The 12,246-nt window shown below is 38.1% G+C and overlaps 1 protein-coding gene across 9 annotated transcripts in view; it reads right to left on the bottom strand.

Annotated features, from left to right (window-relative positions):
- Positions 1 to 12,246, bottom strand: part of SPAG17 (sperm associated antigen 17) — a 294,146-nt gene that overhangs the window by 214,041 nt on the left and 67,859 nt on the right. For 8 of the 9 annotated variants that reach the window (XM_073234479.1, XM_073234478.1, XM_073234477.1 and 5 more), the window contains exons 2-3: positions 9,074 to 9,214; positions 8,414 to 8,497 (exon numbers count right to left, since the gene is read on the bottom strand). In XM_073234479.1, coding sequence (XP_073090580.1) covers positions 8,414 to 8,497; positions 9,074 to 9,214 — 225 coding nt within the window. The remainder of the gene's footprint in view (positions 1 to 8,413; positions 8,498 to 9,073; positions 9,215 to 12,246) is intronic. The other variant, XM_073234481.1, reaches the window with a different exon arrangement.

Raw genomic sequence — 12,246 nt, forward strand, 5'->3', positions numbered from 1 at the left:
GAAACTGACACTGATTTCAGCTCTGGCTGATGACTGTGAACAAATCATTTGAGGTTCTTAGGTTTTCATTTCCCCATTTACACAATGGAGGAAATACTAGCTGTTCTGACCAGCTCACGTGAAAGTGTTAAGACCTAATGAGAGAGTGCTTGTGAAATCCTTCTTTTATATAAATGTAGAATTTTATCATTATAATTATTTATTTTAGAAATGGTTACTACTGCTGTTTATTCCTTAGGATGTTCAGTCACATTTACTCCTTACACGACATAAAAAGAATGTACATTAGTTTATTAGTTTCCATAATAACATTAGTCTTCATGGCCATGAAAACTAGTGTAATGGAATAGCCCAAATACTCTTTAATCATTGATTGGCTTTTTTCCTTCCCTTACTGACCTACCTGTTAGTTTCTCTTTCATGAATCATATTCTACATAGTAAAAAATCTGTGCATAATGTGCATATCCATGTGCATAGCAGCATTTTTCATAATAGCCAAGAGATGGAAAACAACCCAAGCGCCCATAGACAGTTGAATGGATAAAATGTCATATATAACAAAATGCTATACATACACACACATACAGCCTTGAAATTATTCAGCCTTGAAAAAGGAAGGAAATTCTGACACATCCTACAATATGGGTGAACTTTGAAGATATTATACTACGTTAAATAAGTGAGTTGATGAATGGTTATTCGTTTATAAATATAAAATACTGATGGAACAAAATTTGGGAATGTTGAGCTATAACAAAGAAGTACTACATTGGGAATATAAAAACAATCTATGAGTTGTTGTGCCAAAATCTGGGCGTGGGAGGCATTTCTCACCCAAAGAAGGGAAAATGAGAAGAAATCACAGTGCTAGAAATGGTTACAGAGTAAAAAATTATGAAGAGTTGCAACTTAGTGAATTTTGTCAAGATGGGACTTGTTTATTGAGTATAGAGTTTAGTTTTGTAAGATCAAGAAGTTGTGGTGATTGGCTGTACAACAATGTGAATATATTTACCACTACTGAATTGTACACATAGAAATAATTAGGATGGCAGACTTTATATTGTGTTCTTTTTACCATAATAAAAAATTAAAAATTAAAAAAACCCACTGATAGATGTTTCTAGTTCTTCCATGCTTCCTAAAGTATAACATTTGCTATGACTGAGAATAGAAATTTAAAATATAATAATATTAACTATAACAGCTAAACTGTAATGGGCACTCTATGCTAGGTACTATGCTAAGTGTTTTATATTTACTATCTTATTGAATCATCAATACAGCTTTATGAGGCAATACTATCATCAATGCTGACTTTACAAAGAGAAAACTGAAGGACAGCAGAGTGACACTTCTTGTCCAAAGTCACGCAGCCAGTGTGAGCAGAGCTGGGGCACGAGCCGGGCGGTCCGGTTGGATCAGTGCATCTCACCACTAGGTGTCTCACTAAACTGGCAGCAGGCCCTCTGGAGATAAACTTGGATCTCATGCATTTGCTTGAGATTTCAGACAGGTCCCCTTTTTCCCACACCTTCAGCTCTGATGAAAATGTATTTTCATTCCCCATTTTTCTCTCTTCCCTCTCCCAAAGAGAAAATTTAAGTCACCTCAGGCACATAAATCTGAGCTGCAAGCCTTAAAAATTCCTGTCGACCCAAACATTTGGGCACAAGCCACTCATCAACATGGCTCAAAAATACAACTACAATTGTTTGTCACGTTCCTCATCTGCAGATACGCCTACACTGTTTTTGCCTGAATGGTAGTAAACACATCACCAACTACTGAGAGGTTTGAAGCTTAGTTCTAATTACTCACAGTAGCTTGTATTCAAGAAATGTTCAACCACAACAACCACTTGCAGAATCCAAATTATTTCTCCTCAGTTTTTGTGTGATGCAAGCAGACGAAACAGGTTTCGGAGTCAAAGAGTTACTTAACCTGTCTGAGTCCACTCACAGTGTTTGGAAGGATCTCCTGGATGGTTGTTGAGAGGATGAGGTGAGCTAATCTACATGAAGCATCCAGCATACAAGACTTGTAATAAACTAAGCAGTCAAAAAATGATAACTAATAATATTACCATATATAAAGGTGGTTTCATCACAGTCCTAGATACAGGAATAGAAGGATATAGTCTTCCTGATTCCTTCCCTGACATCCTTCCAATCAAGGTGGGTGCGGAGTATTGAGTGTTGGGGAGGCTCCAGGATCCACCCAGCCAAGACTGTGACGGCTGCTCTTCATTACCTAAAACTTGCTTTATGCTTGCGGCTGCTCCTCTACTGATACCTGTGTCCTCGGATTCGTTATTAGATTCTTGTCTTGCCTAACAGTTTTCACATCGACCGAAGGTCCTAGCCAGCGCCCCAAACCTTGCGCGGTATGCATTTCCTGCTGCTGAATCCCAGGCTCTTCAGCTTGAGATTCCCCTCCTCCTCCGTGACTCCCTGGCTCCACCTGAACAACAGGGGCTTGGCCAGCTGCCTGTGCCTCAAGGTGGAAAAGAGCTGGGGGCATGATTCGGATATTTCTGAGTGCCTTTGCTTGAGTTTTGCTTTTCTTTGAGAACAGAACTCCAGGTTTCAGATCTGAGAGGCAAATATTCTCGCCTGGGGAGCCCACTCTTGAAGCAATGAAGGCCTGAACTTCTGCCCCCCTCAGTGACTAGCTTGGACTTGACTTTCTCTGCTGGGTTGCTCTGGCCTCCTCCAGGACCATGGAAGCTCTGGGCTGTTAACACGTCTGACTGCTCCTTTTCCCATCTTGACAGAATTCATTCAGTTGCAACTCTTCATAACTCTATACTTTGTAACCATTTCCAGCACTGTGATTTCTTCTCATTTTCCCTTCTTTGGGTGAGAAATGCATCCCAAGCCCAGATTTTGGCACAATCATTCGTAGATTGTTTTTATAGTCCCAATGTAGTACTTCTTTGTATAGCTCAATATTCCTAAATTGTGTTCCATCATTATTTTACATTTATAAATATCAGGTTGTATTAATTGGTTCCAGCTTTAAAAATGTTCCATCAGAGGTTATTTTCTGCTGTTTTGATAATGGTTTTTGAACCTGGAGCACCAAGGCCCTGACACAGCGAGTCCATCCCTGAAGGACTGATGTGGAACGGAAAAGATGCACAGACTCTAGGCCCCACTATTTTCTTTGAAGACTGTACTGGCCATAATAGCTTCAAAGAATTTCAACAAGTTCCTAAGACATGACCTTCCCTTTCCGAAAACCATGTTGGCCGGGCTTGACTTAATCAAGCTGTGCTTTTTCTAAGCATCCTTTTACTTGATCTCCTGCAGCAGTTTTTAATACTTTCCCTACAAGTGAAGTCAAACTAACTGGCCTGTAATTTCCTGGCGTGTCCCTAAGCTCTATGAAATAACGGCATTAGGTTGGCTCCCTTCCAATTCTTCCTGAATTTTTTTTTGTTTTGTTTTAAAACGCAGGATTGAAAAGGCCAGAGAATGCTTCCTGTCTCCCCTTTCCTTCGTTTCTTCCATGACATGCTGCTCTTTCTGTTCCCAGTAGATCTGCCATTTTAATAACGTCAAACCTCTTAACTGGTTTCACATAGTATTTGTTCCTATCTCTGAAGCAGGAGTTTGCCATTTTTCATTTTGACAAGGGCCACCCCAAGAAAGAGGCCCTGACATTCTACTGAATGGATTGCTAATTTGAGGCACTGTTTAAGAAGTTAGTTTCATATTAAGAATCTGGAAAAGGGTGGCAACAAGATAATAGCTAAGTCTGCATTTTTACTTGTGAGTTATGAATAGATGTTGGGGAGAGCTGAGAAATATGTCTATACACCCAGGCATAGGAGCTGAGGAAATGGAGCCATTACATCCGGGGCTACTAGTCCAATGCACTAGAAATGTGTCTTAAAAATGTGATCAAACTAATTAGATCTTTAGATATAAAACTTACAACCTATATCTTTTAAAACTGCATTTGGTTCGTTACTCTCAAATATATCAGAAAAATCTTTCCATGTTTAATATCCCAGAATGAGCTCCCAATAGAAATATTTTGATGAAAACATATCAGTTAAAAAATTAGGTCTTTTTTTTTACTGACAGTTGTAAAGAGGAAAATTAATATGTTTTTTGTTGTAAAGTTGAAATGTATCACAATCTTTAGGATTGACCAAGTTCTTTATTATACAGAATTGATTATTTTTTGTGATACACGAGTTACCAACTGGAGCATAAAAACCTTTATTCTTTATAGATATCTGTTTCAACAGGGTTCTTTTTTGTGTGTGTGTGGTGACCTAATTTGTCTTTTCTGAATAAATCACAAACAGGCATGTAAACCATGGCCCATGTGTGGATGGAGATTCATTTGAAGGTAGCGAAGGGTGGTAAGGTGTTTAACATCATGAAATGAAAAGAAACACGGAGTGGAATCTACACCTTTTAAGACAGTTGACTCTGATTTCAGATAAATCAGATAAACAAATTTCTGCTCAACTGGTCATTTTTTTTCTTTTGAATTCATCAAAGCCTCAGTGTCAAATTCTGAAAGTTGTACATCTCTTTTACAATGCTCACATACCATGGATCACATTTAATAACAAATGGGAGAATCTTTACATGTATGGTACACATGTAAGGAACATTTCAGCTGACTTTTAATGATCATAAATATTTTCCTTTTTAGTATTGCTCAGGAAGGGGTAACCCTACAAATGAACAGGTCTGATTCTCTACGTGGGCTATAAAGCATACGCACACAAATATTTGTGCATGCTTAGCAAGGAAATTTAAGTTCAGGCATGAATCATAAAGCATGGATTTTTTTGGGGGGTGTTTGAAATGTTTTCTTATAGATATCCATCTTTAGGATTTTAAAGTTGTAATTAAAATATGTACAAGATTTACCTTTCCTATTTAGTTTATATTTACCATGTAAGTACACATTCATTCAGTCAGTCTTCTCCCACCCCTATGCGTTTGCTTGAGCTGTTTCTTTTTCTTAGAATGCCCTCTCCCACATTTGCATGTCAAGACCTACCCATCCGAGGGTGGACAGCTTTGAGCCCAGCAAAAGGGTACAGAGTTTATAGTAAAGTAAAAAAACTTGAGGCTATGTATTTAACTGTGGTTAAATACATATTCTTCAGTTTTTCAATTAGTAGATTTCCTACCTTCTCTATGCCTCAATTTCCCTGTAAGTAAAATGGGGGCATTTATATTTTATTTTAGAAATGTGATATGGGTTAATTGGGTATGTGTAAAAGGTCAAAATCATCAGCCCCCTTTCCTTTCCCTGCCAGCGCCACCTTCACAATTCTCTGGATCTCCCTGCTTCCCCCACCTTAGCTAATGGTGATCTCATCCTCCTCTGCATACTCACAATACTTAACTTGCCCCTCATAGACTTTATGAACTGTTTTCCTCACAATGTCATTCACTCACTTACCATATATTTATTGAACACTTACCAGGTATCAGGCATATACACGTATACATTTTTTTCTAACTAGTTCTTACACTACTTGAGATTAGAGTCTCTATAATATTCAAATTCCCTCCCCCTCCTTTGTAGATAGTGTTTGACATCTAGTACTTGAATAAGAATGTAGTTGTTGTTTGGTGTTTGGTGAAATACCACTGTGTGGTAAAACTGGCCACTATATGATTCAGGCAGTATCTGTATATCCATTTCCATGTGGGCTCACATCCTCAAGTAGGATCACGTGCTGGAAATTATGTTTATATGTAATGTCAGTGCATGGAATCATTATCATCTTCGTCATCATTATTTAATACTACTACTATTACTAATATAATAACATGAAAGCTAACAGCCGTGAGACTATACACAAAGGAAAATACTCTCTTCCTGTTGGCACATGAGTCCATGGAGGAACTCCTGCTGGAGCGGAACATGGTTTCCAAAAAGAGAAGGTGAATGAACAAATGGGCTGCAGCTATGTCTCTGTGGAATTATGTTAGCACAGGTCTAAGCAGGTTTTCAAAGAACTGTGGTTTATAAATAAATACTCTCTCATATATACAATACCATGGCTAAATGAAATTCTAAAGTTTCAGGGGAAATTACACAATATCAAAATGAGGCTGTGTGTACACAACTCCAAGCCATCCAAGTGAAAGCTTGAGCAAATCATTTAGGAATGTGGACTTTGCTAGCTCAGACCTTTCAAGTAGTTATTGGCAGTATGTAATGTGGTTCTGACACTATTTTACTACTCATGATGAACTGCAATATAGGGAAGTTTCAGTTTGATTTGTTGCTCTTAATCGACTGTAGGCTAGGAAACCAAAAAACCAAATTGGTTAGAAGTGTCTTTAAAGAAAGAACAACTAGTTTCGGATTTAAAGCCAATGAGAGTGTCCTACAGATAGAAGTAAACGTAAGTGCATGGCTTTACAGTATCTATTTTGAGTTCTCCCTCCAAAATGGAGGTACAAAAGGAAACAGAACTCTATGAATTTCCCATTAACATAAGAAATTTTCTTAGCTTATCTTTTCTTCCCCACTGCAGGTTCCTTTGAGAAAGAAAATATAAGACTTCCTAGCCAGGCTCCTGAGAGAGTTCACTGTGGCAAGTGTCCTAGTTAACACAGACCATGCAAAACTTAAAGCAGAAATAGATGCATAAACAGGCTGTCTGCCTGCCTTGACAGTCCACAGGTCCCCAAAGAGTTTGGCTTCAGGGCCTCCTTCATGCTCACAATTTACAACTATCTTGGGTCCTTCAGTAGGCACTGCCTGCAGCTTTTCAATTCACTTGGGATGAGGTACCAAGTGACAGCATTCCTGAATGGGTTCTAAGTGTGAAAGGCTTAAGATTGTGCCTGCTTCTCCAGATCTGCATTCTGTCCTTGGCTGATGCTGATTAGGGGCCTGAATTTATTTAAAATTCTTTATTCATTTTTGTTGCATTAATGCATGTCTGGTGCACCCAAGGTCCAGTCTCTTTGGTGCTCATCCTGCCTTCCCTTTTCTTCTGGAACCATTCAGAAAGGGTATGTGAGTGGGTGTGGGAGGCTTATTGCCCAAATGCTCCACTGGAAGGATGTGGTAGAGCCAGATGTAAAATGGACCCCCCTGAGTGACGGACTCACAACCAAGAGTCACAGCACATATTGGAGAGGAATGGCTTTCCAACTCAACTCTGGATGTGTAACATTGCATTATCCCACATCCAAGTCAAAATGCCTGTGTAGATTAGACATCAAAACCAGCCTGTTATCATCTCTGATTTTTACTGAGCATCTTTGAAGAAGAAAGAGTCCTTTGCAGGGCTAATTGATCCCAGGCCTGAGAACTGGACATGAATTTCTATGGCTACTTCAGAAGAAAACTTCCAATATTTTAAATCCAGGTAACACAGAATGTTTCTACCGAAGCACACACACAACAGAGCATCAGAACAAAAGACAGAAGGTATTTTTTTTCACTCCAATAGCACAGAATAAGTTTTCTGTGATAGTGAGAGTAGTGTAGCAAGAGTTAATGTTATAAAATCCACAGTATTGTCAATCGTAAATAAATCCATTGAAACTTGTTCAGATAGTACTCAGGCAATACTAAAGAGCCCATTATGAAATCATCCAAGACCTGAGGCACATAAAAACTTTATTAGTCATCACTGAAATAGTGCAAACAAGTTCGTCTTAGAAAGATCCAAAAATCTTTATGCTTTCAATCTTCAGAGCCATAAAACAGAGCCTGACAAATTTTAAGTGATATTCTAATTAGTCACTGGATGTTTATAGTTTCTTGCAAGCTGTAAGTTAGCTATTAACAAGGCAGGGTGAGGGGAAATCCCCTTGTACTGGGCATGAGTTCTTTTCAAAAACCTATCGGTCAGCCAGGCCAGATTTTTGTGTCAAGCATCTGCTAGTAACAGAATGGACCATTAATCTGAATTATAATTATTTTCATATTGATTAAAGTAGGATGTAAAATGTTCACAAAGGTCACAAGCTGAGGGAAACTTACTCCAGCTGTGCCTCTGTCTTATACAGGAAATGCTTTCTGAAGTATTTTTACATTTTTTCTTTGGTGAAACTAACACTTTATAATACAGTAACAATATGACACCCTTTAAAAAAAAATACCATCACAAACTAATCACCATGAACAAGCATGACCCAACAGTTTTAGATATAAAAATTTCTGATTTATAGCCCTCAACTGGATGCAGTAGGGTATAGACATTCTAGGACAATTCTATTCCTAGAGAGGGATTTGATTAAAAGGGAAGCAGATTTTTTAAGTGCCCATGATAAGGAACAAACAGCTCCAACAAAGAGCAAGAAATTGCTTTCAAAGAATGAATTAAAATTTTAAAAAGTAACTGTAAGATCTTACCTAATATTTAAAAAATTGCATAACTCTCTTCAACAAGCGCATTCACCTACCTCATAATATAAGGGAGCACTACCGCCTAGGGGGTTCTTTGCTTTTTTAGATGTAGTTCCAAGAAGTGAATTTATATCATCAATCTATAAGAAAATGAAATTCATCGATAATGAAAAAGAGAGACCTACATAAAGAGTACTTAGATATATGTAACTTCCAAATACCTAGGGGACTTGAGGGGTTGAGGAAAGATATTCATCAATTATACGTATTGCCATTTTGGTAAGTTGTTAATAATTGTATGAGAATGTGCCATCAGACAGAGAATGAGTCATCCTTCCCGCTGACCTCTGACAGCTATGTTTCTCGGTAGACTTCATTTTTCTGGTTAGTTACAGACTTCCTTGCAACAGTAAGTAGTTTAGTCTTTCTTATTACTGAACCTTTGTTAAATAATTCCTCCCAGAGTCTAGCAGGGAGTCTGGTATAGACACAGCAATTTTTGTTAAAGGAACAAATGGTAAATGGGCAATATTCACAAACCAAAAATACTTCTCCCAGATGAAATGATTCAAATTTATTCTAGCTACATGTTTGTTTAAAATAGTTCACCCAAATTATCAAATAGCCCCAGAAGACTATAGTTTTACCTATTTTATTGTTTATTCTATTATTTTAAGACAAAAAAAAAAGACTTAGAGATGAGAGAGGACAGGTACCTGCTGGAGGATGTCTCGCCATGATACCAAACTGAAGATTTTACGCTGAGGGACTTGAACTGCAAGCGTAAGCGCTCGGATGAGAAGATCGTCCTCAGTCTGGTTTCCAACTACAAACGCGATGGAGCCCTTCCAATCCTTCTGTTAGAAAACCAGAAGAAATTGAATTCTAAATACTCCTGGTTAGATAATTTTGTGTCAAAGCCTTTCACCTCAAAACAGGGTAATTTTCCCGTAAATCTTACCTTAAAGACAGTTCACCTTGTAGTGTATGTGATTTCCTGATGCAAGTAGCCACAAGGCGGCAGTATTGTGCCAAATTTCATGCAATTTAAAAAGTTTTCTTGAGAAACTAAGCTTTTTATTTTAAAGAAGACAATTTTTTTTAAGAAAATGACACACTTTCACTAGAAAGATGTCCAAGAAAAATTTGGTGGTGGAAAGCAAAGTTCACTCATATGTTACAAATATACGTGAAAATGCAACCTAGAAGGCAGAAATCTTTTGTTTTGTTCCCTGGTACATCCTAAGACTCTGAACAGTGCTAGGAGCACAGTAGTAGCTTGGTAAATATTTGTTGAATGTTGGGTAATACTGAATGAGTTGCCAAATGGGCCTTTTATATGAGGCGAAAATTTAATCCCTGAAGTTTTTGTAAAGCACATAACTAGAGCACATATTGTCCTCCTAATGTAACATAATAATCTCATTGCTAATTCACAAATGAGTCTTTTCCATTCCCAAGAACTAGGCTTAAAATATTACACTTGGACATGAAATTTTGTATCGAATAATTCACAGAAAAAGTTACTAAAGACAGTATTCTTATTCAGTAATCCCCCTTTCTCTATTATAATTATAATTTCTGTAGGGAAGAAGCAGTTTTCTGGAGGACATGAAGAATAGAATTTACTGAGTTACCCACTGTGTGGTGCTGACAGAAGAGTCTAACTCAAGCATATCAGGCCTAGTGCTTTTGAACAGTAACAATCTTACGGGGGAGACGGACTGAGCAAACGTGATAAAGACGTTAGGAAAGAGATCATGAGATAACAGAAAGGGAGGGTGCTCTAGCCAGGTGACCTCTCCAGGCCTTAGTTTCCCCAGCTATAAAATAAAGGACTTGGAGAGAGCAATATCTAAGCCTCCCTCGAGCTCCACTCAAGAGCTCTGATTCAAATAGATTAAAACTCCCTGTTGGTGGATTCCAAAACAATGTCTAAGAAGATTTGAAAAGACTTTACACACATTTAATGAAATGCATAATTTCATGTGGTTCTCTCTGGTTTCTGTCCAGGTCATAGTCAGGGTAATGACAGGATTAGTGTAGTAGTGGGAGAACAGACCTTAGGGCAAATTCTTCCTTACCATCACATAGTGAGTATCTTTAGGCTTCTCTCCATGGAAACTTACTACCTAACAAAACCGTTTCAACATTTAATGCTATCACCAAAACAAAAACCACACATAAAAGCATAAAAATGTATATTTTACCTACCAAGTATGTATGTGTGCGTGTGCATGCATGCATGTAGGTGTGGCTTTGTTTCCTTCTATTATATTGCATTGAAAGCCTTTTTTGTTTGCTAATTCACCATAGTAAGATTGAGAATCTGTTTTTTAACTATTCTGATTCTGAAAAGGTATGAGATTTATAATGTGTTCTTTGGAAGAACTTCCATTATGACCAAACAGCCTTGCCCACATTTGATGCCTTTTTTGCTTAGTCAAACCTGCAACAACAATCATTAAAGGAGGTGAATCTCTTTCATTCTCATGATGAACTACACATGGTTCCTGAACAGGTAATATTTGAAGCTCCTGTCAATCACACTTTCCAACATTGGAGGTTTTAATGACCACCTCCCACCTCTACCCCCTTATCCCACTTTCCACTGTGAATTTCCTTGCAAATATTTTAAAGCTAATGGTGACAAGAAAGGGCTGCCTCTCAGCTCCTTTGGGGACAATTCAGAAAGAGGGCATTGTAGTCCATCTATCTACTGGTGCCTGGTGTAGAAGACAGGTGCTGACTATTTCAGACCAGAAAAAAAGAAGGGAGGAAGAGCAAGGAACTAACAATTATCAAAATCTGCCATGTGCCAGACATATGTTATCTCATTGCATCCCTAAGTAATCCCTTTAAGTAGGTGCACTAATACTTTATAGATGGAAAAATGGAGGCCCAGTGAAGTTAAACAACTTTTTCAAGGTCATTTTGGAAGAACCTCATGGAGACCACATACATGGCTTACAATTTTGTGATCCTTTTAGAACAGTTTTGAGAGCAAGTCTGCCTTTTCCATAATCCTTAAATTGCACCTAAATGGCTACTTTGGCCAGAATAAATGTAATAGATGAAGATTTATATCACATGTTAAAGTGTATAAAACCTTCAAAAACAGATTATGTATAAAATCCTTAAAACATCTTAAGACCACTTTTTTTTATCAATGATAGATTTATGAAGGCTCCAGTTGGTTAAGGAAATTTCCCCAGGTTGTTTCTCTCAAACCCAGTGTTCTCGTCACTTTGTTCCAGCACGCAACTTAACACAAGATCTGTTCCTCCAGCGCGTGGCACTATACTGAAATTTCTGGGCTCTGTCTCTCCATGGGGAGGGGGTCTGAAAAGTCCAGCTGAGGCTCAATTTCCCATCTGCACAATCTAGACTTCCAAACCGCTGCTTTAGGAACAGGATCTAATTGGCAAAAGAGGGCTCAAAGAAGACTTTGTTGACGTCATGGATTAGAGTCTAATCACACTGCCAAAATCCAGGTGAGCATGAAATGGACTGATCCGACAGACAGTAAGAAATGCAAACCAAGAATGCCTGCAGAGAAGGATGCACTCACTGGCATGCTGCGCTAGGGGGCAGTGAGATGCCAGGGAATGCACACTATTTGAATAGTGAGGAGCAAATCATTTACCATGTCTAATTAGGATGAAGTGTTAAATGAATGATGTTCTGCAAATATAATTTATGAATCCTTCTTTTAGTATTTCAGGATAATTATAAATTCCAAATTTCTATGAACTGGCAGCAGTTTTAGGAATAGGAAATTGTTTTGGAAAAAAATCAAACACAAAGTAGATTTGGCAAAATGCTATTAAAAACACCCCACTACCTGTAGCCCATCCAAACACGCAATTAAGCAAAGTCCTTAAATTTG

Source organism: Manis javanica, chromosome 4 (assembly GCF_040802235.1).
Source record: "Manis javanica isolate MJ-LG chromosome 4, MJ_LKY, whole genome shotgun sequence".
Lineage (NCBI taxonomy): Eukaryota > Metazoa > Chordata > Mammalia > Pholidota > Manidae > Manis > Manis javanica.